Source organism: Vicugna pacos, chromosome 6 (assembly GCF_048564905.1).
Source record: "Vicugna pacos chromosome 6, VicPac4, whole genome shotgun sequence".
Taxonomy (NCBI): domain Eukaryota; kingdom Metazoa; phylum Chordata; class Mammalia; order Artiodactyla; family Camelidae; genus Vicugna; species Vicugna pacos.
In genome coordinates, this window is record NC_132992.1 from 55943516 (window position 1) to 55971182 (window position 27667).

Sequence of the window (27667 nt, forward strand, 5' to 3'; positions counted from 1 at the left end):
TCTAAGTGGGAAATAAGGGCTTGAGTTAAATTTGGGTTAGTTCTTGTGCATTTTGAGAATTCTTCAATGTAAATCAGATTCGGTCTGTTTTCTCCACTGCTGGTTTGGGATTTGGCTTAATAGCCTGGTTAGTGAATTATCCTTGTTCATCTGTTTTCCATCCTTCAATATGTTGCTGCTGTTAGTTTATTGCCCATTCTTCTTGTTTTTGCTGATTTATTTAAAAATCCCTTTGATGTTGTTTTAGTGGAGTTTTGGGAGAGAGCAACATTATAGGCATATGTTTAATATACCACTTTAGCTTGGAACTCCTTACATTTTTGTTTTCATTATGAAAATTCCTTATTGTTTATTGCAATGGAATTGCCTTTCACATTAGCCAAGATTTTTGTTAAGTGACAATATCAAATAATGACAAAACTGAGGATGAAAATGGTGGGAGTGTAATTTGGTACAACGTTTCTGGTGAATAGTGTTTCTCCAAAGGCTTAAGACATACATACTTTTTGAGCCAAAAGTTCCTCCACCTCTAGAAATTTACCTCAAGGTAAAGATTTAGCTTTAAGAATGTCATTGCAGTCTTGTTTACAATAATATAAAAGTCCCACAACTGAGAACTGATTAAATAAACTATGAACTTTCATAAATCATATACATAGTCATTAAAAATTATGCTGTGGAACCAGGTTTCTCACCCAACACTACTCCAGAGAATACACAATACATGGTCACTCATCAAGGGATAGGTGAAGCTGTAGGACAAATTTAGCTCATCTTCCTCCAGCAGTAATTTTATTGGTAATTTGAGAGAGTGGAGGGACTACTAGTTATCTGTCCCTAGGTCCTTTGTCCTTTTCTTCCGTGGTTACAAAACACTAATCTGTAGCAAGGGATGTTGCTGCTCAGAATACAAGACTGCATTTCTTTGTCTCTGTGGTAGTTAGGTGCAGCCTTGGGACTAACCACAAACCAGTAAGATGTCAGTGAAAGTACTGCGAGAGATTTCCAGGGAGGCTACCCTGATGGAGCTGACCCAAGGAGGATGAAGAGGGGGGGTGAGCATTCTGCTCCCTTCTTGTAATTAAACGTTTCTGCTCAGTTAAAAAAAAACCCATATATTATATATATACATATATATACATGTATACATATGTGTGTGTGTGTGTGTGTGTGTATAGCGAGAGAGAGAGAGAGAGAGAGAGAGAGAGAGAGAGAGAGAGAGAGAGAGAGAGAGGTGTAGGTGTAGGGGGAAACCCTGAACAAAGCAGGGGTAATCCAGGTGTAACTTTAATTGATATCCGCGGTGCCTTCGCAACCATGGATTCAACCAACCATAGATCGTGTAGTACTATAGGATTTACTATTGAAAATATCCTCCTGTAAGGGTACCCGTGCAGTTCAAACCTACATTGTTCAAGGGTCAACTGTATATACGTATGTGTATACATATGCACATATACACACAAACACATAATAAAATTTTAAATTATTATTAAAGTGAAAATTAATATAAGAGGTTCAAATATCTAATTCTGATCTGAGAGGTATAGGGGGAAGGGAAAAAGGGATGCGGGAGGGCAGTTGATTTATTTCTGAGAATCTTGATACCCAAAGTTAATTTTCAAATCCAATTTGAAAAGGCTGACAAGGCTCCTATAAACTGCTTGTGTGACCCCTTCTGGTGTTTCGTACAGTACCATAAGCTCTGTAGGTAAAACAAGAACAGGGGTGAGGTTACTTCACTTTGTAGAACTCTAGATGCCGGCCCTCCTTGTCCTCCCACATCTGTCTCAGACCTAACGTGCAGAGTTTGAGGACGTAGACTCTGTGACGGGAGTTTCGGACTGTGCCACCTCTCTCTGGCATCAGAAGACCTTACCTGAGTCTGGGACGGGGTTGGCCCCGATATCAGTTTAGAATTTGCCTCAAAAAAAAGCGTGGACAGCTAGTTCAGATTGCCAAAGAAGACGCGCGCTGGATACCAATCCCAGGAGCCGGGGGCGGGGCGAGTCGGGACCCGAAGCCAATAACTCGGGACCGCAGCGGGAAGGGCGGGGCGAGCCCTGCAGGCGACCTCTTGATTGGTACGCCGCTTTCCATAGCCCGCGAGGCTACCCCTACTTGTAGCCTACAAGAACTCCGGGCGAATGCGGATCTACAAAGTTTGTCCGCTCTGGGGCACCGTATTGGCTTCTACCCCGGCCAAACGGGCCGGACTGGGCTGGGCTGGGCTGAGCTGGGCGGCTGGAGCCTGGTTCAGCTTAGGAAACCCTGATGGCTGCGGTGTTTCTAGTAACGCTGTATGAGTACTCGCCGCTTTTCTACATCGCGGTGGTGTTTACCTGCTTCATCGTGACCACTGGCCTGGTGTTGGGATGGTAAGTCCCCCGGGGCTAGGGGAAATGGACGGAGGGGCAGACAGTCAGGGAGTGGGGTCGCGGCTGGCAGCAGGGGGCAGAGGAGCTGGGAGGCTGCTGGGCTGGGGCTCCTGGGGCTGTTGGAGAGCCGGTGCCGCGGGCTCCGACCCGCTCCGGGAGGAAAACAAGGTGGACACCGCACCTGCATCACTGCCCTGCATCACCGCCCCGTCACCGTCGCTGCGGGCATCAGGGGGTGGTGCCGGATTGAGGTATTTTACCCAGCTTTGTTTCTAGGTGATTAAAGCAGCCAATTAGGGCCTTGTCTTAGTGTTAGGACAGAGGGCTTGTACAACGGGCTTCTCTCCGGAATTGGGGCCTACTGTGTGCCCAGAGTGAATCCGTCACCTGCGGTACAGTGCACAGACGTGGACAGTAAACCAGGCTGATTGTTGTTCTTCTGACCTGAATTGAGCACTTGGCCCCAGATCTTTTCAGGGTAACTTGTAACTGAACTCTATTACCGTTTGAGAACTTAATGGTTTCTACACACATTCCACACTTTTTTTTTTGAAGGAATATTTAGTCAATAGACCTGTAAAAACATAATTTTAGAGGCGAAAGAGACCTTAGAGATAACTTACACTAAGGGGTAAGACAAGGAGAGTAGACTGTTAGATCATCCCTGAGCAATTCTTCTAGCTCAAAGATTCTAAAATTTCTCTCTTGAGTAGATGCCATTGTATCATGTTTAGGGAAGCCTTATAAATACAGCTAGTTGAAACCATCTTACTGGTCCATCCGTTGAGGAGAGAGACATGAGCTGGATTTTGAGAAATGAATATTTTGAAAAATAAATGGAGCTAAAGGTGTATAGCAGGGGATAGAAGGCGTTTCAGAGAATATGTGAGCAAACGGCCAGAGGAGACATGTTAGTGAATAGAGCAGACTGTGTAAATGAGTTTAAAAATACTTTGATCACATACGTGGTTGCTTTAAAAAAAGGACACAAGCCCTTGTCAATTTCTGAAACTAGACCACCATTGGGAACTAAGTAAAGTTTTAACATTTCCATGCTGCTTTCTACCTTGCCAGCAGTAGATCATAAAATTCCTTGTTGGTTAATGGGGGAAGATTAAGACTAATTGTACGCATTTTGTTATTCTTGACCCATCAGATTTTCTTGCAGTTATTCATTTCAAGAAAGTTTGAAATTGGAATTTGGAAGATGTTTCCCAAGTGAGAAAAGCTGTCTCAACACAGGATTTTTATTGACTATAATGTTAGTGTTATTTTCTCCAGGAAATGTAATTTTCCTCCATTAAGGAGAACAAGTAGTTTGATAATTGCAGTATGTCCTTAAATTTTAATTTTCAATAGGCCTAATTATTTAAAAATTAATTTTCAATTGGCCTAATTCAACTAATTAGACATCTTAACTCTCTGCCTTTAGTATTGGGGAGAGGAAAATGAGCGAAGACCATACTGATACTGAGGGTGGCATCTGTGGGTGAAGGGTAGTCAGGAACCTCATATTGGTAGAGGTTAAGAGACAGGCTTGGGAATCAGACAGACCTAGGTTCAAATCCTGGCTCTGCCAAATTTAAGACTTGGTTTGAAAACTTAATGATTACCTAACCACTCCATTTAAGTATGGCTTTCACAAGGGTGGAAGCCCAGGTAATTGTAGAACTTTTGGAAATCTGAACTAAGCACGTCTGAGGCCACAGAAGCATGTAAGTGCCGGTCACTTCCATCCTGATTTGGGCCTAACCAGTCATCTTGAGCCTAACCCCAACCGTTCTCTCCACCTGGGTTAGCTTTGCCCATGTAGATAACCTTTTCGCTCGTGTTTATTAGCTAACCTAAGCCAAGACCACAAATTCATTGCACAGAAACAGTGAAAACCATCTAGATCTCATAAGAGCAACTTTCTAATAGTACCCCAGACAAAAGGTAAGCCCGTTGATCCACTATGCTTTTCACTCTTGTCATTTTTTTTAAACCTCCCCAAATATAATCCCTGTCAGTTATCTGTCTTCTCTGCCATGGTTCTTACCTCAGTACTACTCTGGGTTTCTTTCTGTTGCTTCTCTCCACTGTTCTTGTCCACTTGCACTGTGTGGGAGTGGAGAAAGAACAGGACCACCTGCTTGTTGGAATCCCAATAGCAATAGCAGAGAATCATGCAGTTGGAAGTATTGTATCTCTGCTTAACTATGTGATGATGGTTTCTGTGAGCTCTAACAGCTCACGTTCATTAAGCTCTTGCTATTTGCCAGGCACTGTGCAGAAAGGAGACCAAAATGCCACATATACCCTGTAACAGTTTCAAAGAATCGGGGACCCTGACTCTGCAGCTACTCTCCACTTCTCCTGACTACAGATTATTAAGTTATCATCTCTCGGCTTCATGCCACCCTTATATACTCTGCCATCTTTCTTCTTCACCAGCTCACTGCCTCTGCGAGGCTTTGCCAGTAGGGGAAGGGGGAGTAGAAGGCTAGAGGAGGGCAAAAGGACTTGCTGCTTGCTGTTAGCTGCTTTTCCTCATTTGTCTCACCACAGCAGCAGTGCCTCACTCTGGCATTAGCAGTTGGTCCCAGTTTGTAGTTTTCCACTCTCTTAGAACCAGCCTCATTGTACCCCTTCAAAGATTTCAATGCCCATTTTGCAGATCTGAGTCCCAGCTGCATAGGAGTCTTTCCTCCAAATGTCTAAGCTGTAGTAATCCTCTTTCCTCTATCCCTTGTCCTAGGAGAGATAGTTGCTTCCTACTGTTTCCACTTCTTTGATACTCAGTGTCCCCTTTTTCGCCTTTTCAGTTCTTCAACATCTGGTTAACTTATTTATATTAAATTATCTGTTAAAATAACCAGTGTGGTTTTGAGCTCCTAACTGGACTGCTAAATATATTGATTAAAGAATTGTTATTGAGAATGGGATCCCAGGGGGGGAACCTTCAAAGATGGGATTTGGGTTTGGTCCTTTCCTCAGCTCCTTGCCAATGGGAAATAAGATTCTAGTAATCCATGGCACGTGTTGGTATTATAATTAATCAAATTACAACCTTTATTTGATTGTGATTAAATGATTTCTGAAGTAAGTGCCTAGGGGGACCAAGAGGCTAAAGTATATGACCATCATGGCGGTAATGAGACTACAGGGACTGAGGGATGGGCAGGATGGTTGCTTGGGAGACGACTGGAGCACTTCCAGAATGAAAATGATGAACTCAGGTCTTTAAACTCTCGGATCAAGTCTTAGAGAATCAGGGAGTCTTTATGGTTCTAAATTACTTCACTTCATGTAACCACAAAGCTAAAAATTGAACACAGTTTTAATTATACTGGTATTAGAATTTCACAGCCATGTTGGTGTCTCATTTAAGACATGATTGGAAAGAAGTGGAGCCCTGAGATTTGGAATGGCAACATCTAAATAAACTTGGACAGAGCTGAGAATTTTGAAACCCCAGTCACTCTGACCCTCCCTTGTTGTTGGAAGCAGCCTGTTTTCTATGTCAGAGAAAACTAGCCTTCCCTTGCTTGGAGATCATGTAATAACCTCCTCTAGGGCAGTTGCTTTGCAAAGGCTGTCTACACTCAAGACCTACTGCTATCGCTTTTTGCCACGAGGCCCAGATCTCTTCATGCTCCACAGGACAGGGACAAAAACCTGACCTAGTTAGAAATAGCTTAGCCCTCTAAAAGAATTACAAAAGTTTGCTAATTTGTATCATCATGAATTTGGGTATTATTTGTGAGAATGGAGTGTAAGTAGGTTAGGCCAAGGAGGATAGGATGTAACAATAGATCAGACTGCATTTTTTGATCTGGGTGTATTCTCAAACAATTCTGAATCTAAAGTGTTAACTCATACTTGGTTTACTGAAACTTGGAGTCAGAGGTGCCCTATATTTAATAAGGTTGAAATGCTAGAACTTTCCTGGCATAACGAAGGAATCTGAAGGCTTAGGAAGATAAGAATATTAGATTGGATTTATTATGTGCAGCCTGCCCACCTGTTCCCTTTCTGCATCCTTCAACAGGACGCAGAAGACACACTTTATGAAGGCTCTACTAAAGGAGACTTGTGTCCTTGAAAATCCCTAATGTGTCCCCTGTAGGTCGTCGATGATGGTGTGAGATGCTGCCATTATGGTGGACTTTCTGATCTGAGGTCTGGTGGCAACACATAACCAAAAGAGTCAGGGTGGACATATGTCCCATAATGGGCAGTGAAGGACAAAGTAGAGAATGTTTTGGCCCACAAGGATCTTTGACACTGGCTAATAGGTTACATAGCCTTGGGAATAAAATAGGTAGGTGGCCTACTCAATGCTACATGAACTACGTAGAAGGAAAAACTCCATGTCTGGAGCCAGAAACCTGACTTGTCACAATGGAGAGTTATGACCTTTCACCCAGTTTCCAAATCTAAGTCAGTCCATAGATGGGGTTCCCCTGATTGATGGGAAGGTCAGGTCCTCTTGAGGAAGGTCTCTGTATCCTCGGCACTGCCACGAGGATACTGTAAATCGTCCTCCAGATTTTTCTCCAAGGCTGTTGTCTCTCGGCTGCAGACATGCTCTCTGTGCTCTGCTTTCAAAACTGGGGCCAGAACTTTGCAAACATATTCTCTTGTGCTAGTTTGCTTCCTATTAGGCTCTGCCAGAGGAGGTGCTGGAAAGAATCTGGAATGCCTGAGGAGGAAGAAGGGACATCCTCTTACAGTTTGCTTCCTTTTCCTAGTCTACAGTCCTGCAGCACTGGTCATGATCCTGGCAGTGACAGTTGGCCTGAGTAGCAGCAGTTTTAGTTTATGATTTTTTTCTCATACCTGGAACTAGCTTATTGCACTCCTTCAGAAATATCAGCACCAGCTGGCCAGCACTCCTACTGCAAAAGATGGGGTCCAGCTCTGGGGGATTCCTTCTCCAAGCTTCTAAATTGTAATAATCCCCAATCTTTCTTTGTTTTCATAGTCTTAGAGGGATAACTGCTTCTTGTTCAGATATCTCCGTGTCCCCTTCTTCCCTTTTCAGTCCTCCAGTACTTGGTTAGCAGTTCTTTATATTAAATTCTTTATGTCTAAATAACTGATTTGGTTTCTCGCTCCTGCCAACCCTGCCTAATACACTGACCTTGACTATTTCTCATCTCACTTGTCGAATGCTGTAGGTTGTGTGTATGTGTGATGAGGTTGGTGATGAGGTACAGATTCCTTCCTAGGAAAAGAATATAACTTTAGTTTGTATTGTCTTAGGGGACAAAATAAATGACACTTCTATTGGCAAGAAATTTCTTGGAACAATCTAAAAGAAAACACAAAACGGTTAGAAGTGGCATTTCAAGCCTTAATAGGGCCTTAAGATAACATATTCTAACCCCTCTTTTTACAATTAAAGGCATGGAATTTTAGAGATGGAGTCACTTACTCAAAGTCATACTGTTAGCACAGCAGTTTCCTCAGAAACAACCCTCCTCCCCTACCAAGGATTTCCCATAAATGTTTTTTATATCCTGATCCAGTCTCAGTGTTCAACTAGCCAAGTGAGGCCAACTTTGGGAGATTATACAGAAGAGAAGCCCCCCCCCCACCCCTAGATTAGTAACTGCCTGTGTGTTTTCAAATTGGCTTTAGAACTCAGGGCTGAAGAGGTGATAAAAATTGTTTACTGTTTAGCTTGAAACTTTAGCCTCAAAGTAACCTTTATTCATCAGGGACTCCATGAGACTCTAACAAGGAAAGGAGGTCAGTTCTCTGATTCAGCTGCTGACAGGAAGCTTAGGAAGTGTGTGCAGGGTAAGACATTGTACAGGCAATGTGAAGAAGTGTGGACAGAGTTGGAAGTCCCCAGGTTCCTGCTGTGCTAGAAGTTTAAGCCTTATGAACACATGCAACGAACACTTTAGAAATGGGAAAAGCCAGAATTATAGAAAATTCCAAGAGGATTACATATAAAATTGTAATAGTAAAGAGAATGGAAAATTCTCTTAATAGATAAAAGGGGGGCTAAGTTTATATAAAAGAGGAAGTAATGAGTGTTGAGAAACATTTATTTATTTGGTATTCCATTACTAACAAGTTGCCGAAGTGACTTTGGGAAGAGATAAAAATGAAATTTGATTGAGAAGAAAATTGGTCAATTTCTACTTTACTATTTCTTTTAATGTCATATCAGCCGAGATCTGATACACAGGACATTAATGTCTTAATCCAAGTTTTTGATTAAAAATGTGGAAAAGGTCAGATATAAGGATGGTGGCCAGAGAAACATCACTGGGTCGCTGACCTATTTCTCAGCGCCAGTTATGGATTGCTAAATAGCCAGTCTCCATTGTTTGACTTCATTCCAGATGACTTCTGCATATTGGCTTTTGAGTAATACGTTAAAGATAGAAATATTGGTCCACATGAAATAAATTTAAACTGTGAAAGTTGTGGATTTTTATGCAAAAAGAGCAAGTTCACGATGAGGCAGGTGGATGAAAGGGTTTAGGATTATTCTCGGCTGAAAGCTCAACATGAGTGAGTCAGCTTATATGATCTTTAACTACTTTAGGCATAATGTTTAGGACAAGAGGTGTGGTCAGGTTATGATGTCACTTTATTACACAGTGAGTTCTATCCCTCTCACCCTCTATGTTCCCCTCAAAGCATGAGGGTATCGGAACCGGGCTGGCAGAGTCAGATAAGGACCCAGAGCCTTGACTAAGCACTGGTTGCTCTAGGCATGCTCAGCTAACTTCTCTAAAAGGACAGGAACACAGATCTGTCTGAGATTGTAATGCAGAAGTATATTAGTGTTGGGACACCGTTCACATAAGGCAGTCATGAAAAGCCAAAGAGCAAGAACCTAAACCCTAAAGGAAAACATTAATAACTTTTGTGTTAAAATTAAGGGCTCTGTTAATCAAAAGATACCATTATGAACATAAAAAGGCAGACTGTAAAAGCGCTGAAGATTTATCCAATAAAGGGCTCATTCAGAACATATAAAGAATTTCTCTAAATAAGGAAAATAAAGACAGACCAGTAGAAAAACAGGGAAAAGATTTGAAAAGGCTTTCACAAAAGAGGATATCCAAGTAGCAATAATCATAAAAAGTGCTCAACCTCATTAGTGTTCAAGGAAACAGAAATTAAAACCATAGTAAAATGCTACCACCTACCTACCAGGATGGCTAATCACGTTTTGACAAGGATATGGAGCAAGGGGAGCCCTCATTCATTGCCAGTGGAATGTAACTACATAAAACAATTGTTAACATTATCTACCAAAGTTGAAGAAGCGCAGACCTTATGGCCGAGAAATTCCATTCATAACAGAAATGCATGTATGTGTATGTGCACTGAGATCCTTGTATGAAAATGTTCATATAGCATTATTCATAATGGCCAAGACGTAAGGACAACATTTAGAGTGGAATGAATAAGCAGATTATGGCATGTTTATATAGTAGAATAGTCTACAGCCACAAAAATGCGCTATGAATAGACACAAGAATGCATCTTCACCTTCTCCACTTTTTTGGTACATGGGGAGGAGAGAGAGGGAGGGAATAGAGAATGACTGCTAATGGGCACAGGGTTTCTTTGGGGGATGATGAAATGTCCTAAAATTAGATTATGGTGATGCTTGCACAACTCTGCAAATATACTAAAAACCAATGAACTGTACACTTTAAATGAGCTGTAAGCAATAAAGCTGTTTTTTTTTAAAAAGAATGGATCCTCAACATAATGTTATAAAATAGGAAATAAAAGTATACACAGCATGCTTCCACTTATAGAAAAATTCAAAAACACAAATACTAAATTATAGTCATTGAAGTCAAGATAGAGAAGGAAAGGGTAGTACATGGGAGGTGACACAAGGAAACTTCCTGAGGGTATTGTTTTGGTTCTTAACCTGAATAACAATTAGTTTGTTATTCAGAAAAGTATTTTGTGTACTTTAAAAAAAAAGTATGTTATCCTTCACAGTAAGAAGGTTATATAAGATAAAAGGCCAACAAATTGAGCAAGATTCCTAACTTCCTAACACTAGTTTTAAGAGATGTATGTAAGTCAAATCAAGGACCTTAGGATATTAAAAACTGTAGACCCAAGATTAAGCACTAGGCAGAGAAATTAAAAATCTAGAAAAAGGAATTTCTTTTAATGATAAGAATCTGCTTTCCTAACTGTTGATGTGATGCTGGGCCAGGCAGCCTTGAATAAGGATGCTAAAAGAGGAGCGGCACGTTACTTGTCGAATTCTTTGTCCTATTCTGAGGTGTATATAGAGCAGATATGGTATATCCTTCTACAGCATTGACTTTATGTAAAGATTTGGACAAATAGCATTTTTATATTAAAACCAGATACATCATGGAGTATATAAAGAATATTACAAAGGAATTTTACACTCACAATGGGCTGCTTCCAGATATCTTCTCAAAGCCCTGCCTTTTTGGGGTTTCTGGCTCCTACACCTTAAAGGATTCTTTAATTGAAATTTTTAGGTACAACATTATAAAGTACCTGAAATATAGTGCTTGAACCTACATGAGAAATGAAGACCATGAGACCTGAGTTCTAGCTTTTACTACTGGTACTGTGGGTATAAGGGGATGTAATGAGTAGTATGTATAAAGTCGTGTTTTTCTTGCTTTTTTTTTTTCACTCCAAGCGGTGAAGGAAAGAAGGAAGGAAAGGGAAGGTGTTATGGCTGTCATAGGAAGGTTTTACTTTGTGTCGTACAACTCCATATGCCTGACTTAACCTTTAAAATGTACTGGGGCAACCGTGAGCAGTGGAGGCAAAAGCTGTGAGGTCCCTGATTCTGAGGATCAAAGAGGAGAAGTTACTGAATTTGTATTTTCTCTCTGTCCACCCCTAACTCCATCATCTACATTACCATTGCCAGCACTTACAGAGTGCCAAGCCCTGCTAGAAACATCTACAGGTGGGAAACAGTTATATAGAGGTTGAGTGAGTGCTTCAGGACACATGGCTCTTAAATGTCTTGCTCCTGACTTTCGGAGGAAAGCAGTTTTTAATTAAGTATGATCTTAGCTTACTTTTTTTTTATTGCTGCCATTTGTCAGGTTGAGTAAGTTCTTTTTTCACATTCCTAGTTTTTTTTAAACACCTTTATTGTGGTATGGTTCCTGTACAATAAACTACATATGTTTCAGATGTACACTTTGATGAATTTTGATAGATGCATACACCAATGAAACCACTACCACAATCAAGACAGCTAACATTTCCATCACTCTCCAAGAGGTGCAAGTTTCAAATTCCCAATTCCCTGCTTTGCTAATGGTTTCTATTAATACAAGACATTGGATTTTAGTATGCACTTTTTCTGCATGTATTGGGAAGATTATATGATTTTTCTTTTTTAATATAGTGAATTACATTTATTTATTTATTTATAAATGGAGGTACTGGGATTGATCCCAGGACCTTTGCATGCTAAGCATGTGCTTTGCCACTGAGCTATACCCACCCCCCTGAATTACATTACAGTTTAAATGTAATGTTAAGCCAAATGTGCATTCCTGAGATAAACCTAACTAGGTCTCGACATATTAACCTTTTTGTATAATGTTGGATTTAATTTGCTAAAATTTTTTTAAGAATTTTTGCATTTATGTTCCTGAGTAATACTTGTCAGTAATTTTCTTGTATTGTCTCGTCTCCTCCTCTGTAGACTTCAGTATGTTAGACTGCTTCAAGTTGTCCCTCAGCTCACTGATGTTTCGTTTTTTTGTTCAGCTTTTTTTATCTTTGTTTCATATTGGATAGTTTCTGTTGCTGTGTCTTCAAATTTACTAATCTTTTGTTCTGTAATGTCTAATGTGCTTCTAATCCCATCCAGTGTATTTTTCATCCAAAACATTGTATTTTTCATCTTCAGATAGGGATTTGGGTCTTTTTCTATATCTTCCATGTCTCTACATAATATACTCGATCTTTACTTACTTTCTTGAAATATGGAGTATAGTTATGGCAATGATTTTGATATCCTTGTCTACTAATTCTAGTATCTGTATTATTTCTGGGGTTTATTACTATTAATTAGTTTCTCTGCTTATTGTGGATCACATTTTCCTGCTTCTTTGCATGCCTGACGATTTTTTATTATATGCTAAACATTGTGAATTTTACCTTATTAAGTGCTGGAGTTTTTGTATTCATGTAAATACTAAGCTTTGTTTTGGGATTCAGTTAACTTACTTGGAAGCACTTTAATCTGTTAAAGTCTTGCTTTTCAGCTTTTTAAAGCGGGAACAAAACAGCCTTATCCAACTATTCTATAAAATTAAAATCATCTAGAGTGAAATTTCATTCCATTTGTTAATTTTTATTAGCTTTTTCTTGGCCTTAGATTTATTCATGTGTTTTGAAATTTTAGTTTGCAACCTAAATTTTAGCAGAAGTCACCCACTCCTGCCTTGTCCTCACCCTTGCTGTTTAATCATTTTATAATAGCCTCCACCCAGATTCCCAGACCCCCACATCAAGGACTAGGTCTTATAACCACAATTCTGTCCCATATTGACATTGGCCTAAACCAACTCCTGGATTCAAGTTGTGAACCTGGCTTTGGCCCTTGTCTTGAGTGGGCAACCTGTGAGGCCTTCTTACTGTGTGAAGGCTTCATTGCCACAGGCTGCCTGCTGTCAGACTCAGAACCCATCAAACCGTTGTATCAGCCTTACTCATAATTTATATTTCTTTTCCTTTTCAGATTCATAAAGATTTGTCTTTGAACCCAGCTATGTCTCTTTTTTCAACATTTTATTATTAAAATTTTCAAATATACAGAAAACTTGAGGTATACAGTGAATGCTCATATAACCATGACTTAGGTTCTACAATCAGCCTTTTGCTATAATGTCTTTATTATATATCTGTCCATCCCTCTCTCCACCCATCAGGCCACCTTAATTTCTTGATCACTTCAAAGTGAGTTATACTCTTTATAAGTACTAAAGCATTGCATATTATTAGCTAGAGTGGAATATTTGTTTTTGTTTGTAGTTTTTTTTCTTTTAAAATGATGTTTATATACAGTGAAATGTACAAGTCTTATGTTTTCAAACCTATCTTCCATACAATTCAAACGCCAGTCGATAGAGAACATTACCATCACCAGAGAAGGTTTGCTTGTGTCCTTTCCCAGCCAGTCCACACTCCTATACCCCTAGTAACCACTGTTCTGTTTTTTATTTCTACCATAAATTAGTTTTGCCTGCTCTAGACTTTCTTATTATGGAATCATATAGTGTGTACTCTTTTATATAAGGCATCTTTTGCACAGTATGTTGTCTTTGAAACTTCTCCATGTGGTTGTAGTAATAACTTATTCCTTTTTTATTGCAGAATAGCAGCACTCTCGGCTTGTTTAAACACACCACTGTTTGTTTACTCATTTCAGTGGGATCCCTTTCATTTCTCTAAATAAAAATTTTTTCAATCTGTCATTGTTAAGTGTTTGGAGAGAAAAGAGTGCATTAAAGTTTGAACCAAACTGTGCTATCTCAACCTAAAGTCCCTCAGTTTAACTAATGTGTTTTCATTTTAAGTTGTTTTACTTAAATTCAGTAAACGTAGCTGCTTTCTGCTTTTATAAGGAATTGAGTTTAGACCCTTCTGTTTTCCCTCGAAGTCTGTTCAGTATGCATTATCACATTTTTACATGAAATTTAAAAGTAGAGAACGTAGTATGTAAATGAAGGGCTATATTTGGTGTTTAAAAGCTCTCTTGATCCATAAATAATGTCAAGCAGTCTGCATATTAAATATGTATTTGTTTTTCATATCATTTTAAAAATTCAATAATTCTATCATATTTTTGCCATTATTTTAGGTACATTTTATCTCTAATCATGAAACTCCTTTTTAATCAACAATAATTAACAAAGAACTCTTTGTTTTCGAGATTATGTTGATTCAGCCAGCTGACCAACATATTGCAATTCTATGGGATCTCTAACCTCTTAATTCTGGATTAATTGTGCAATATAATGTAAATTTTTGAGTAACTGAATCCCTTTTTCTGATACTTATGTTAAAAGGAATAGCTAATAAAGCACAACATACTTTATATATAACATAAAGTTTCAATATTTGTTAAAATTACATCTTATTTTGCTTTTACCTTTCTTCAGGTTTGGTTGGGATGTTCCGGTAATTCTGAGAAATTCAGAAGAGACCCAGTTCAACACAAGAGTTTTCAAAAAGCAAATGAGACAAGTCAAGAATCCTTTTGGCTTAGAGATCACCAATCCGTCTTCAGCTTCAATTACAAGTTGGTGGCTATTTTCTGAAGATTTTTCTCACTTTCTGTGCCCCTTGTTTAGCCCTTTAATTTTCTTTCTCTATTGCTTTCCCTTCCTCAGACTTAACAGACATTTATTGAACACCTATTTTGTTCCAGGAGTTGTACTACATTACACAGATACAAAGACTAATAATTCACAAACCTTGCTCCTAAGAAACTTATCATCTAGTGAACAGAGGCGTTTGTATGAGAAGAATAAAGTATCACAGGTATTAATATGAGAATTCTCTTAGGACACCGTGTCATTTTCACTGGTCTTCAGTGCAGTGAGAAATGTAAGGATGTAGTGTAAGAATAGGTAATGTAAGGTGCTACCCTTCTGAGGAACAACCATCTTTTCATCTGAAATTGTGGCGTTTTGGTATAAAATATTATGTTGGTAAGTGGGAATGATAGATGTTAGTTGTCTGTTTCTCTACTTGGGAAAATAAATTGTCTGCAAGATTATCTAGGAAAGAGAAGTAAAATAAAGAAAGAATTAAGTTTGCCAAGATGGGGAGACATATGCAAGAACAGCTTCATAAAGAAGAATGTGCTGTCTGTCTCTCTCTTATTTTTCTTTTCTCCTCCTTCCTCCCCCTTTGTGTGTGTGTGTGTGTGTGTGTGTGTGTGTATGAGAGAGAGACAGAGAGAGAGAGAGAGAGAGAGAGGGAGAGAGAGATAGAGAGAGAGATAAGTAGGTGTTTATTTTGTGGGATTGGGAGAAATTCAAATAGAAGGAGAAGCATGAACAAAGTACCAAGATAGAAAGAATAATACATTAGAGAAACAGTAAGTAGTTTGTTGTGGATAAACCACAGGGTGGGACAGGTAAGAAAGAAGAGTTAAGGAAGACTCAAGTTCTTTGTGTGGGTCCTCCCCAACAGATCATATTACTGAGATAAGGAGTCCTGGAGGAATAGCAGTTTTCAAAAGAAAAGTACTGAATTCAGTTTTGAACTTCTGAACTTAGAAATGCTTTGTGACAGTTAAACAGAAATGTAGAGTAGGCAGTTCTCCATACAGTCCTGTAGCTCTATAAAGATCTCTGGGCTGAGACTCTATCAGTTTTTACACTTGCTCACATTTCTGGTACCTTAGAAACAAACATCCCAAAAGTTCTGCCGCTTTTCATCTTATTTTAGCCGCTGTCCTGTCTCTTCTTCCCTTCTCGGCCAGGCTTCTGAAAAGTAGTTTGTGCTTGCCTTCTTCTCTCAACCTGTTCCCTTTCACTCCTCAGATCAGTGCTGTCTGATTTTTGCCAGTATCCCTGTACTGAGATGGCTTTCTCCAAGGTCACTGATTACAACTGCCGCCCCCACCTCCAATCCCCGCAGTTATAAAATCCAGTGGACACTTTTCTGTCCTGAGGGTCCTGAGTTAATGTTCTCTCTGCAGTATTGAACAGAGTTGGCCAGGCCTTCCTTCTTGACACCCTGTCCCTTGGTCCCTGTGGCCATTCTTGCCTGGTCATCTTCCTGCCTCTGACTTCCAGAATCAGTTGCCAGCAATCAGTGTACATAGTCAGTAGAGGTTATCAACCTTAAGTAAAGCTTGATTTATGATGAAAAAGTACAAATTTCTTATTTTTCTTCCTTAGCTGTAACTACTATACTATTACCCAGTAAATTAAAGGGAACTAAGGACCTTTTTTCCCCCTCAGTGGTGGATAAGGGGTTCATTCTGATATTTTTCACTTAGGAAAATCAAACTTCAAGGTAGGACAGAGAAACTAAATTTGTTTAGAAAACATGCCTGATTAAAATGTGCCGAACAGTAGTGGTTTGGTGACCTCTAACCTCCATGGACATGCACTTAAACCTGCTATAATGTCACTTCTGGTTTCTGAGCAAGATTGCCAAAAAAAAAAAAAAATCTACAAACATAATGCTGTCCTTCCTGCAGCACAGTGTCCAGAAGCCTGGAAACACTGAAAAAGAAGAACTGATACAGAACTGAGCAAGAACTAACACACTTGTGAGGCAGGATGTGTAAGGAACTCCGTTAATCTGCCTTCCATGCAGAAATAATCTCAAATAGAACCTGCCCTGTAAATGTTGGAAGCAAATGAAAGATATCCAGTGAGAGGGAGACCTCTCTGCTATGCCCAGCACACTAGGTGCTACCAGCAGCAGCGTTACTGAAGTATATGAAGAAAATTTTGTGTGCAGACTTGTAGTATGCTTATTGAAGTATTTTAGTTTTTAAAATACCCATGCATATCACTCCTTGTCTTCTATGGGGGAATAAGGGAAAGGTTTTGTTGGGAATTGTGCTTGGCAGAATAAAGTTCATTTGTTTAAACTGTGAAATGGTGGATGTCGTTAAAGATGTCTAACCAGGACACTGAGATAATATTCTGAGCAATAATTGTGCCATTGTAAAAGGTTATTTCATCTGATGTGTAGATAGATAGTTTAAAAATCCAGGTCTTTTTTCACTGCTGTACTTAAGATGCCCAGCGCATAGAGGAGGAAGGGGGAGCATCTGGAGACCTGACTTACTTGAAAATAAAGCAGAGAATCAGTTTTAATCTTAGTTGTTTAGTTCTCTTTACTAGGGGTGAGTTGTTGGGATTGCTTTGTTGTTATTTAATGATTCTGTACTTGGATTTATGATGTTTCCATGTCCCTAATGTAGAAGCTTTAATGACATTAAAAGAAGTGCTCAGGATATATTAGTTGAGTTGAATTAATTCAGTTCAGGAATTCTGCTGTCCTTTTGCAAACAGCTGCCTCGTGTTTTGGCAAGATGACACACATGGCATTTGGGGAGAAATTTGTGGACCACTATACCCACAACCTAAAAATTTTGTCTCCCAAGACTCTGGTTTTGTTATCCTCATGCACGACCTCCTTGTCCATTGTTCTTCTCTCTCAGGGATTCTTCTTCAGGGTTTGTGGCTTTTCTGCCTCATTGTTTCTCCTTTTTTAGTGGATCAAGTCATTTAACTATAGCCCTTTTTTTTCCTTTTTTTTTCAATTTTTTGCAACTCTCTCTCTTGCACTGTGCTTTACTTGGCTGTCACAGTGAGGCAGGTAAGGGCAGGCTGAAAGAAATCACGTCCATGCTGCTTCACTTAATTTAGATTCTGAATTTTCTGGTTTATGGCTGTGTCCCAATTCTGTTAAAACTATTGATCTGAGATGCCACTGTGTGTGCACTGAATTTAGAAGACCAAGAAACTGTAAGAATGAGAACTCCCTCTGCCAAGGAAGTGGGAAAAACTAAAGGGAGAACAGTTTTGCAATAGTGGTATTTGAACTATCACCAGTGAGTGTAAATCAGGACATTCTCTTGTCAGCGTATGTAATGGAAAAATTTATGAAAGACTATAGAGAATAGAATTTCATAGTTCTGTAGTTCTTTTTGTTAACTTATAATATTAATTTCAGAGATACATGGTAAAGTATGATTAATATCCATTTGTCAGTAGACTCTGACACTCTCCCCATTGCAGTCAAGTACACAAGTATGCAAGTCTTGTATGCAGCTCTGAATCTCTGGAACTCTGATGCTTTTTAAGAAGAAACATACTGGGTAGTTTTCTATGTTCTAGAAGTTGAGGGTTTTTTTTTTAAGGCTTATCCTTTCATTGTTCTTTTTAAGTATAAATAAACACATATATATGGATATCCTCTCCTGTGAGAGAAACAGTAGCATACTGTAAATACCTTACTTTCTTCATTTAACAATATATTCTGAAGATTGTTCCACAGTACTTTATATAGATACTTTGATACGGCTCATTTCTTTTTTAAGAGTTGTAGTACTTCACTATGGAGTATTCCATATTTCATTCATTTAATCCCATATTGATGGACATTTGAGTGGGTTCCTGCATTTTGACATAACTAGTGCTATGTATATACATCTTTTCACTTTTTTCACATTTTTTGCCAGTAATATAATAATATTAAGAAATCATTATCTGGGTTTCTTTTTTTTCTCTTTCTACTTTTTTATATGCCATTTCTATTTTTCCTTTTCCTGTCTACATCCAACTTTTTTTTTCTTGCCTCATGTTTTGTAGTTCCTTAGTTACATAAAGTATGTGTGATTTTAATATATATATATATTATAAAATTTGTTTTAATGGAGGGTTTTTCTTCAGCTATTTGACAAGTAATTGAAAAAAAAACAGCTAAACGAATGTTCCATTCTTGAATTAATACCTGATGTTTGGAATCATATAAAAATTTGAAGTCAAATTCTGTTCTAATTACCTCTGTGAAGTTCCTGCCCATTAAGATTTTTGCTTAACTGGGATTAGGAATTGCTCTAGGTTGCTGCTACTGCACATACTCAGAATCTGAGAGTTTGTGTACATTCTACTAAATACAGAGAAGAAAACTGAAAACTCAGTTTCTGATGTCCTATAGAGCATCTGCTTGTGTTTGTGTGTCTTTTTCCAACACAGAATTTTGATCACGTTTTTAAAAATATGTAATGTATCAATCAAAATTCCTATTAGCAAACAACAGAAATGACTCCAATAAAAGGACGCTGAGTAGCTTACAGAATTGCCAGTAGCTGTGGGGAGCCAGAATCGGAGACCAAGTCAGTTCAGCCAGAAGCAATGACTGAAACCATGCCTTTTTGGTCTAGTGAGTACTCCACGGCCACTGAGCACTACATGTTGCAGCTTGTACTGCCAGTAGTATGAGATGCTGGATGTTGCTGCCCTTGAACTTGATATTGCTACAACTACCATGAGCAAGGGAAAAAAGCATGTAGGTGGCACATAGTAAATCCTATGTAAGTGTTAAGTAAATACGTAAAACTGTATAAGATAATTTGTGTGTCTGCTTTTAATATATATATCCACTTAATCAGGTTTACTTAAATTGTGGTATCTTTTATTATGATGAAATCTGTTTTTATATATAGTAGCTAACATTTGCGAATCTCAAACTCCCAAATTTAAGGCTAAATTTCTTTTTAATATATTTCCCACTCCACTGATCATCTTGTGGCCCCGATGGGTTGTATGTATCCACTTTTGGAGATGGCTCTATTGCTTCTTGTAGTTAGGATTATATACACTATTAGAGTGGTAGGTTATCAATTGTGAGCTATATTTCAGTTTTTGAAATCTATGTGGGAAAAGTCTTGAAGTCATCCAAAAAAATCATATTTACAATTTCCAAGCATAAATGTAAAATGTTGTAAATTAGTTTACTGATAGCGCTTCAAATTGTGTAGACATTGAAGTTTTTATATTTTTTGTGTTTGAGACCATTTCCTTCATTTATAGGCACATACCCTTTAATGAGTTCCTTTAACTGCCATCAGCCTGGCCAGCATCCAAAAGGAAGCTTTTGCTGCTCACTATGTATAATTGTATTAGAAATTACATTAGGTAATTTTCTTCTCTTTGTCTCATTTGTTCTCTACAGCTGGCATAACTTTGACAACAGATTGCCTTGAAGATAGCCTCCTTACATGCTACTGGGGGTGCAGTGTTCAAAAATTATATGAAGCTCTGCAGAAGCACTTTTATTGCTTCCGAATAAGCACTCCCCAAGCATTGGAAGATGCTCTGTATAGTGAATATCTCTATCAAGAGCAGTATTTGTATCCTTTTATCTGTTATACCCATTAACACATGAAAATTTTAGACATTCAACTTTTTATGGATAAAATAGTGTTTTCTAAGTTATTATTTATCCCCTTTGGTATATTGTATTTTTGGTTATATGGACAATTTACCTTTACATCTTCAAAAAGTATTAAAAAGGACAGCAAAGAAGAAATATATTGCCAGTTACCGAGAGATACTAAGATTGAAGACTTTGGTACGGTGCCCAGATCTCGCTATCCAATGGTAGCACTGTTGACCCTAGCTGATGAGGATGATCGAGAAATTTATGATATTGTAAGTAACTTTAAAATTCTGGAGCATTATGTGATTTTAAGTGATTTGGAGGATGGATCTTCATTACCTGGTGAAACAGAAAAAGGTTTTGTTTTGATTTCTGAGGATACACTTTTGGCCTGGATACATTTTTCTTGAAAAATGAATACAGGGGAAGCACACTTGTATGAGTTTTATATGTGTAACACTCTTTCAGAGTATGACTTGTTTTTTTCCATGTGGGTTGCGAGAATATGATTTTATTTAGAAAATAAAAGATGTGGTTGAATTACATGAATTTCATCATTTTGTATTCTGTCATGTTTGCCACACAGAAAAAGTCTGTTGGGAGCATGTTTATTCCTAATATTTTTAGCGCTGAGTAAATCAGAATTGTCATGATCTGATGTGCTTGAAGTCAAGACAGTGTCCACTCTTTTCTTTGCTTGCTTGCAGCCATCTTGTTTCCATCACATCCCCTGCTGCACCTACATCTTCTATGTGTTTGGTCCCTATATTTTCAGTAATGATTGTAATCTCTTTTCCTCATTATGTGCTAATTATTTTAGTCTGGTGCTTTATCCCTACTAGGAAGATAAAAGCATCTTAGAGATCTAAAAGCATCTGAGCCCTGGCATTCCTGTAAGTATGGTAGAAGCTTATGTATGAAATAAACTGTTGGTGAAATCCTTTCATGGTAAGAATGCTCTGAGACACAACTTACTTCTTCTCTGAAGTGCATGATATAGATATGTTCATTAATAAAGATATGGTAACATTTTTTTATGACACTATATAATAAACAAAGTGTTAACTTACACCTTCTAACAACCTTGTGTGCTAGGGCGAGTATCCTTATAAACACTGAAGGAGACTGAAGAAAAATCCCAGCCATTCAGGAAACGAGAGATGGAACTAGGGCTTGATTCTGAGCCTGTATAGTTCTGTGCCAGTATCCTTAGTTTCTAACAGGAGTATCTCCCTGAAACAAGCATGCATTGAGCTTTGGAAGATGCAGACCCTAACTGAGAGAACTAGACCCTGCTCACACGCAGTTATGCCTCTGTTGTTTTGGGAGTGTTTTAATTTTATCAAATTGAAGTTCCACTGAGCTGAAGTCAGTTTGTTTTTTTTCAATAAAAGTCATAGTAACAGCAGTGTATTTCCAGAACCTCACACAGTGCCTGGAACATAATAGGTGCTCAGTAAATTGATTAAGTGGAAAAAAAGTCATACCAAGCAATGTTAGTGAGCCTCATAGAACTTGACAGCAGAGCTCCTGAGCAGTCTCCAGGAGGGCTCCTCCGGCTGCCTCCCTCCCACTCTTTTCAGCTGAAGATGAATGAGTAAGACCTGTTGAGCTAGTATTGCGTATTTCCAGGCTGTATTTCCTGCCTTTCTGTCCTTTACTCTGCCTACCTGGGAAAGGGAACCCGCCTCTCACCACCGTGTGCCCCATCTCTTCTCAGCTCCCTGCTTCTTTCCTTCCATTTGAAATAGAAAGGGTCAGACCTGTCACCTTCCTCCCAGCTTCCCCTGTGCTTCCTTTGCCGCTCGCTGCTGGTGCTCTGTGTCTACCTGAAGTTCTCAGGCTCTTTGTTTTCTAACTTTTCTCCCGCAATCTAAACACTTTCTAACTTTCCTCCCCACTCTAAAGGAGTGTGTGTGTGTGGTAAAATAATATACAACATAAAATTGACCTTTTAAACCACTTTTCAGCGTACAGTTCAGTGACATTATAAACTGGGAAAGATTTGCTCTCAGACTGTGATCCAGCTGGAATGAGGACCACTGGTCCAGCTGCGGTTGTGGGAGGCGTGTTCCCGCAGGGCAGCCTGGCTATCCAGGGTTAGCAGCCCTTTTCTCTCTTCCTTCGTATCCATCTCCCTGCCTGGGTCCTTCTCTGTGTCTTCTGTTCTTATCAGGAAGCTCTCTCCATTTTTCCCTGTTAATCCTTGCTTCTCCGTCTCATATCTCTCAGACTTGGCTGAGTATCAGAACTAAAGCATATTTTGTATTAATGTTCTCTTTTCTTAATTTCAAAAGTGAACTGGGCATTTGGTTTTTCAATATTTTATCTGGGTCAGAGATTCTAAATTAAAAAAAAATTTAAACTCTCCCATTCCTATTGTAACAGTAATAAATTACATTCAGATCATGTAGTTAGGAGCCAGTTTGTTACTCTAGGTAGATAAAAGAAAGCAGGGATTGTCATTGCAAGATCGTGACTTTAAATGTTTTTCATTTTTACTATATTTTATTAGTATGTTATTTTTTCTGTAGTACTCAAATAGTACATGTTTGTGGCAGGAAATAGATTAGAAAATCTAGATAAGTCAAAAGGGAAAAAGTAAAATCACCTGTTTTCTTTCATTCAAAGATAACCACTGCGGATATTTGTGTGTATTTTTCTAGACCTTTGTGTTTGTAATTTTAAAACAACAATGGGATCAAATTATACATACTATTTTGTGACCGTTCACTTAATAATATGTTTTAAACATCTTTTTCATATCAATTGTGTATCTATGACTACATATGTATTTAAGACTAGCATAATAGTAGCTTCAGAGGCTTTTAATGTTAAATCAAATGGCAGGATTGTTAGTAACAGATGATAACATTACTATCTTCTATCAATCCTGTCATTTTGATTTAGTATGAAAAGGCTCTGAAGTCATTGCCAAATTAATAAATCCTTATGAAGCTGTGAAGAATATTGTAATTTTATGAACATAGTAGGGTTGGTTTTTTTAAAAATTTTTATTTGGACATAATTTCAAAAACTTGCAAAGATAAAAAAGTAAAAGAACACCCATACACCCTTTACCCAGATCTCCTATTGTTAATTGTTAACTTTTGCATCATTTTCATTATTTGCCCATGTATATACTTGTGTATGTATGGGTATATATATTTTTAATGAATTGAGAATAAGTTGTATACACAATGATTCTTTATTCCTAAGTACTTCAGTGTGTATTTCCTACTAATAGGGATCTTCTCTTATATAACTACAATGTATTATCCATTTGATAAATCTAACGTTGGTATAATGTCTTATCCAATCTATTACCTATATTCCAATATGTCAGTTGGCCTAATAGTATTCTTTACAACGTGTTTTCCCTTCCAGTACAGATTCTAGTCTAGAGTCAGATAATGTACTCGTCACGTATCTTTAACCTCCTTTAATCTGAAACATTTCCATAGTCTTTTTTTGTCTTTTATGACATTAGCATTTTTGAGATACGGTCACGTGCACACACCGTTTTTGCAAGGTAGAACATTCCTCATTTTGTCTGATGTTTTGTCACAATTAGATTGAGTTGAGCATGTTCAGCCAGTGTACTGCACAAGTGATGATGTGTGCTTTTCAGGGCATCACTGGTAGAAGCTCGCGAATTCTTCTCCCTCATTGGTGATGTTAATTTTGCTCTCTCAGTCAAGGTGTTATTTAATTTCTCCACTGTTTCCTTTTTTCCCTCCTTTGCAAATAATAAGTCTGTGGGGAGGCACTTTAAGACCAAACAAATAGCCTTCTCTTTTTCAAAATTTCCTCTTGGATTTAATATCCATTGATGATTCTTACCAGTTTTTACCTTTACCATGAGAATTGCAAAAATGAGTATTTTCCAACTCCAGCCCTCCAGTTGGCCCTTGGCATCCTATTACAAGCAAGAGACCTCCCATTTATTTCTTTATTTATCTATTTGTTATCCTCATGGCCTCATTAATTCTTTTTCCCCTCAGTGGTTTATCATTCATTACTGAATTTAATTACTTGGTGCTCAAACTGCCCTCTCCCTACTTTCTGCGCAAAACTGAGGATTTATAGTCAAAAACTTTGTCCATAAATTACTCAGATTAGTTCTCCCAAAAGTCAGAAAACTATAAAGAGGTGGAATCAGATGTTGCTCCCATCACTTCCCCCATTTTCACACACCCTAATCTTCATAGCTGCTTTCTGGTACATCCTTCCTATGTTTCTTATTGTAATGAAAAGAAAATACAGGTATCTATTTCTTCTAATTTCCCTTTTCTCTTACACAAAAGGTAGCACACTATGTATACTATACATGTTCCTGCTTTTTTCACTTCGTAATATTTCCTGGAAATCACTCCAGATCACTTCTTAGAGATATTCCTTACTCTTTTTTTCCAGCTGCCTAACATCCATTGTATGTAAGGGTATATTTGTACTAATTATTCAGCCAGTCTCTTGTGCTTGGACATTTAGGTAGTTTCCAGTATTCTGCAGTAAATAATCCTGCACTGAATAACCTGTGCATATGTATTTTAGTATTGTTGAGGCTGTGAGGTTGAAAGGTAAATAAATACATATCTTTTCATCACATACTGCCAAATTCCCCTCCATTGGAGTTGTACTTTGGAGTTGTATCTTTTACTTTATTTTATTTTTTTACATATTTCCACCAGTAAGATATGAAAGTGACTACTTCTCCATAGAGTGTATTGACACACTTTTAAATTTTTGTTAATCTGATGAGCAAGAAATATCTCACCGAAGTTTTAATTTGCATTTATCATATTGTGAGTGAAACTGAACATCTTTTAATATGGCTAAGGACCATGTTTATATCTTTTTGCGAATTGTCTGTTCATGTCTTTGGCCCATTTTTCTATAGAATTCCTGTTCACTTTTTCTTCAATTTTTAAAAGTTCTTCATAAATTAGGGATATTAATACCTGGTCTCTGATATACATTGTGAATATAGTCCAGTTTGTCATATACCTTTTGACTTTGCTTATAGTGTTTTTATCATGCAAATTTACAATTTTTATGTTCAAAAACCTAAAGTTAGATTTGTCAAATGTATCTGCCTCTGGGTTTGAGTCATAGTTAGAAAGTCTTTTTCTACAGTAAACCAAAGAGAAATTCACATGTTTTCTAATATTTGTATAGTTATATTTTTCACAGTTAGCTCTCTTATGCTCTTGGAGTTCATTCTTACGTATGGTATGAGGAATGCATCTGATTTTCTGTTTTTCCAAACAGCTATCCCAGTTGCCCCAGTACTTTTTATTATTAAAAAGACTCTCTTTGTCTAGTGATTTGAGATGCCACCTTTGTCATATTTGTATATGTAGTTGGGTCTGTTTCTGGACTGCTTATTCCGTTCCATCCATCTGTCTATTCATGTGCCAGTACCACACTGGTTTAACTTGGGAGACATTGTAGTATGTTTTAATACCTGACTGGGCTTAGTCCTCCTCATACTTTCTTTCCAGTTTTTCCCTAGCTATTCTTATGTGTAATTTTTTCATATGAAAATTTTATAGTCAACTCATGTAGCTGTGTAAAAAATTCATTGCTATTTTTGTTTAGATCACATTAAATTTGTAAATTTGAGTATAAATAAAATAACTGGCAAAAATATGTAACTGATTCCTCTTTAGTGACTGTAATCTAAGGAAATTTTTATAAGTTTTCTAATTTATCAACCTCTTATTTTTATTTGAAAAGCGTTTTTCACATATATGAGAAATAATATAAGGAGGTTACATTCTGACTGGTGTTCAATTTTTATTTTAGATTTCCATGGTGTCAGTAATTCATATTCCTGATAAGACTTATAAACTCTCCTGCAGAATATTATATCAATATTTACTCCTGGCTCAAGGTCAATTTCATGATCTTAAGGTAAGTTGTATCCTGTAGTCTTATCTCTGTCTTTTTTGTTTGCAGAATTTTAAAGTATGACTATTTATAAAGAGATAGTAATACTTCTCAGTTAGTTATCATAGAAGTTAGCTATTATTTGCTGTTGGATTTTCTGGCTCATACATTTTTAGCAGCTCTTATGATCCTTGGATTTGGAGAGTAATTGTCATTGTAATTATCTTTACATTTGTTTCTTTGATTTTCAGCAACTTTTCATGTCTGCAAATAATAATTCCACTCCCTCCAGCAGTTCCTCTCCAGAGCAAAAAAACACAGACCGGAGTTTGCTGGAAAAGGCTGGACTATCTGAAACTGAAATGGAGCCGCCGGAGGAAAATAGCAAGGACTGTGTTGTTTGCCAGAACGGGACCGTGAACTGGGTGCTCTTGCCGTGTAGACACACGTGCCTATGTGATGGCTGTATTAAGTATTTTCAGCAGTGCCCAATGTGCAGGCAATTTGTTCAGGAATCTTTTGCACTTTGTAGTCAAAAAGAGCAAGACAAAGACAAATTGAAAAGTCTCTGAGGATATTGTCATGACTGAAAAGTATACTTTCCACTGAAGATGCAAAAATTTATGTTTTTGGAATTAATCATAACATGGAATCTACGGTGTTAACCATCAGTGAAAATTCTCTTCTAACTTCGTACTTGTGTGGTACATGGATGGTGAAAATTAATTTATTCCTTGCTGTTCAGTATGGCAAATACTGGAATCCTGTTCTGTGTTAATGCATAAAAATTCATTCATCTCTTGAGAAGAATGTGAATATTTGGCGTTTTATCAGCTAGAGGATTTCATGTAATGTCAATTAGAAGAATTCTGAAAAGCAATCCACCTAAAATTTGAGGAAGTAAAAGTCTTAAGATTTCTGAATGTTTTTCCTTTGACATAATCTGAAGTGCAATTGGGTAAAAACTGAATTCTTCTTACAGTAATTTTATGTTCCCTGGTTTACAAAAGAGTTAGAAAGGGGTTATAATATTAAATCCTTTCCTGAAATATCAGTTTCTATAAATATCCATCTGTTTGGCTTCTAATTTTCCTGATAATCATAGTCACATAAACATAATTATTTATGTTAATTTTTAAATATAGCTTCTTAAATCATATATGCAAGATATAATTCTTAACTGTTCTCAGTGTGTCATAGATTAAAATGATACTCATTTATAGGAAGCAGATATATAAAAAATGGATAATAAAATTTCTTGGATAATTAAATTTATTGTCAAATATGATTAGATTAGTAGAATGTGACCTACCAGGGAAGATCTGTGACACTTGCAATGCCTTACCTTAGATTTCCTCCTGTACAATGAATTCATACAAAACTGGAGGGGTTTTAGAGCCAGAAAAATCACCATAGGAAACAAAGAACTGTTTTTTTCTAGTGTGTTTTTTATTCCAAATAAACCCCATATCCTTCCAAATAGTAAA

General features: G+C 37.7%; 1 protein-coding gene and 1 long non-coding RNA gene across 2 annotated transcripts; one reads left to right on the plus strand and one right to left on the minus strand.

The window, feature by feature from the left end:
- Window positions 1-1474: 1474 nt before the first annotated feature.
- On the minus strand, window positions 1475-1964 carry LOC140697128 (uncharacterized). Its single transcript, XR_012073956.1, has 2 exons — window positions 1880-1964; window positions 1475-1705 (listed from the first exon to the last, which is right to left on the minus strand). It is a non-coding gene; the product is annotated as an uncharacterized lncRNA (long non-coding RNA).
- A 184-nt stretch (window positions 1965-2148) lies between these two features.
- On the plus strand, window positions 2149-27667 carry CGRRF1 (cell growth regulator with ring finger domain 1). Its single transcript, XM_006199762.4, has 6 exons — window positions 2149-2378; window positions 14531-14670; window positions 20082-20259; window positions 20413-20560; window positions 26097-26204; window positions 26432-27667. The coding sequence occupies exons 1-6, from the start codon at window positions 2275-2277 to the stop codon at window positions 26750-26752; spliced, it is 999 nt and encodes a 332-aa protein (XP_006199824.2). The 5' UTR covers window positions 2149-2274; the 3' UTR covers window positions 26753-27667.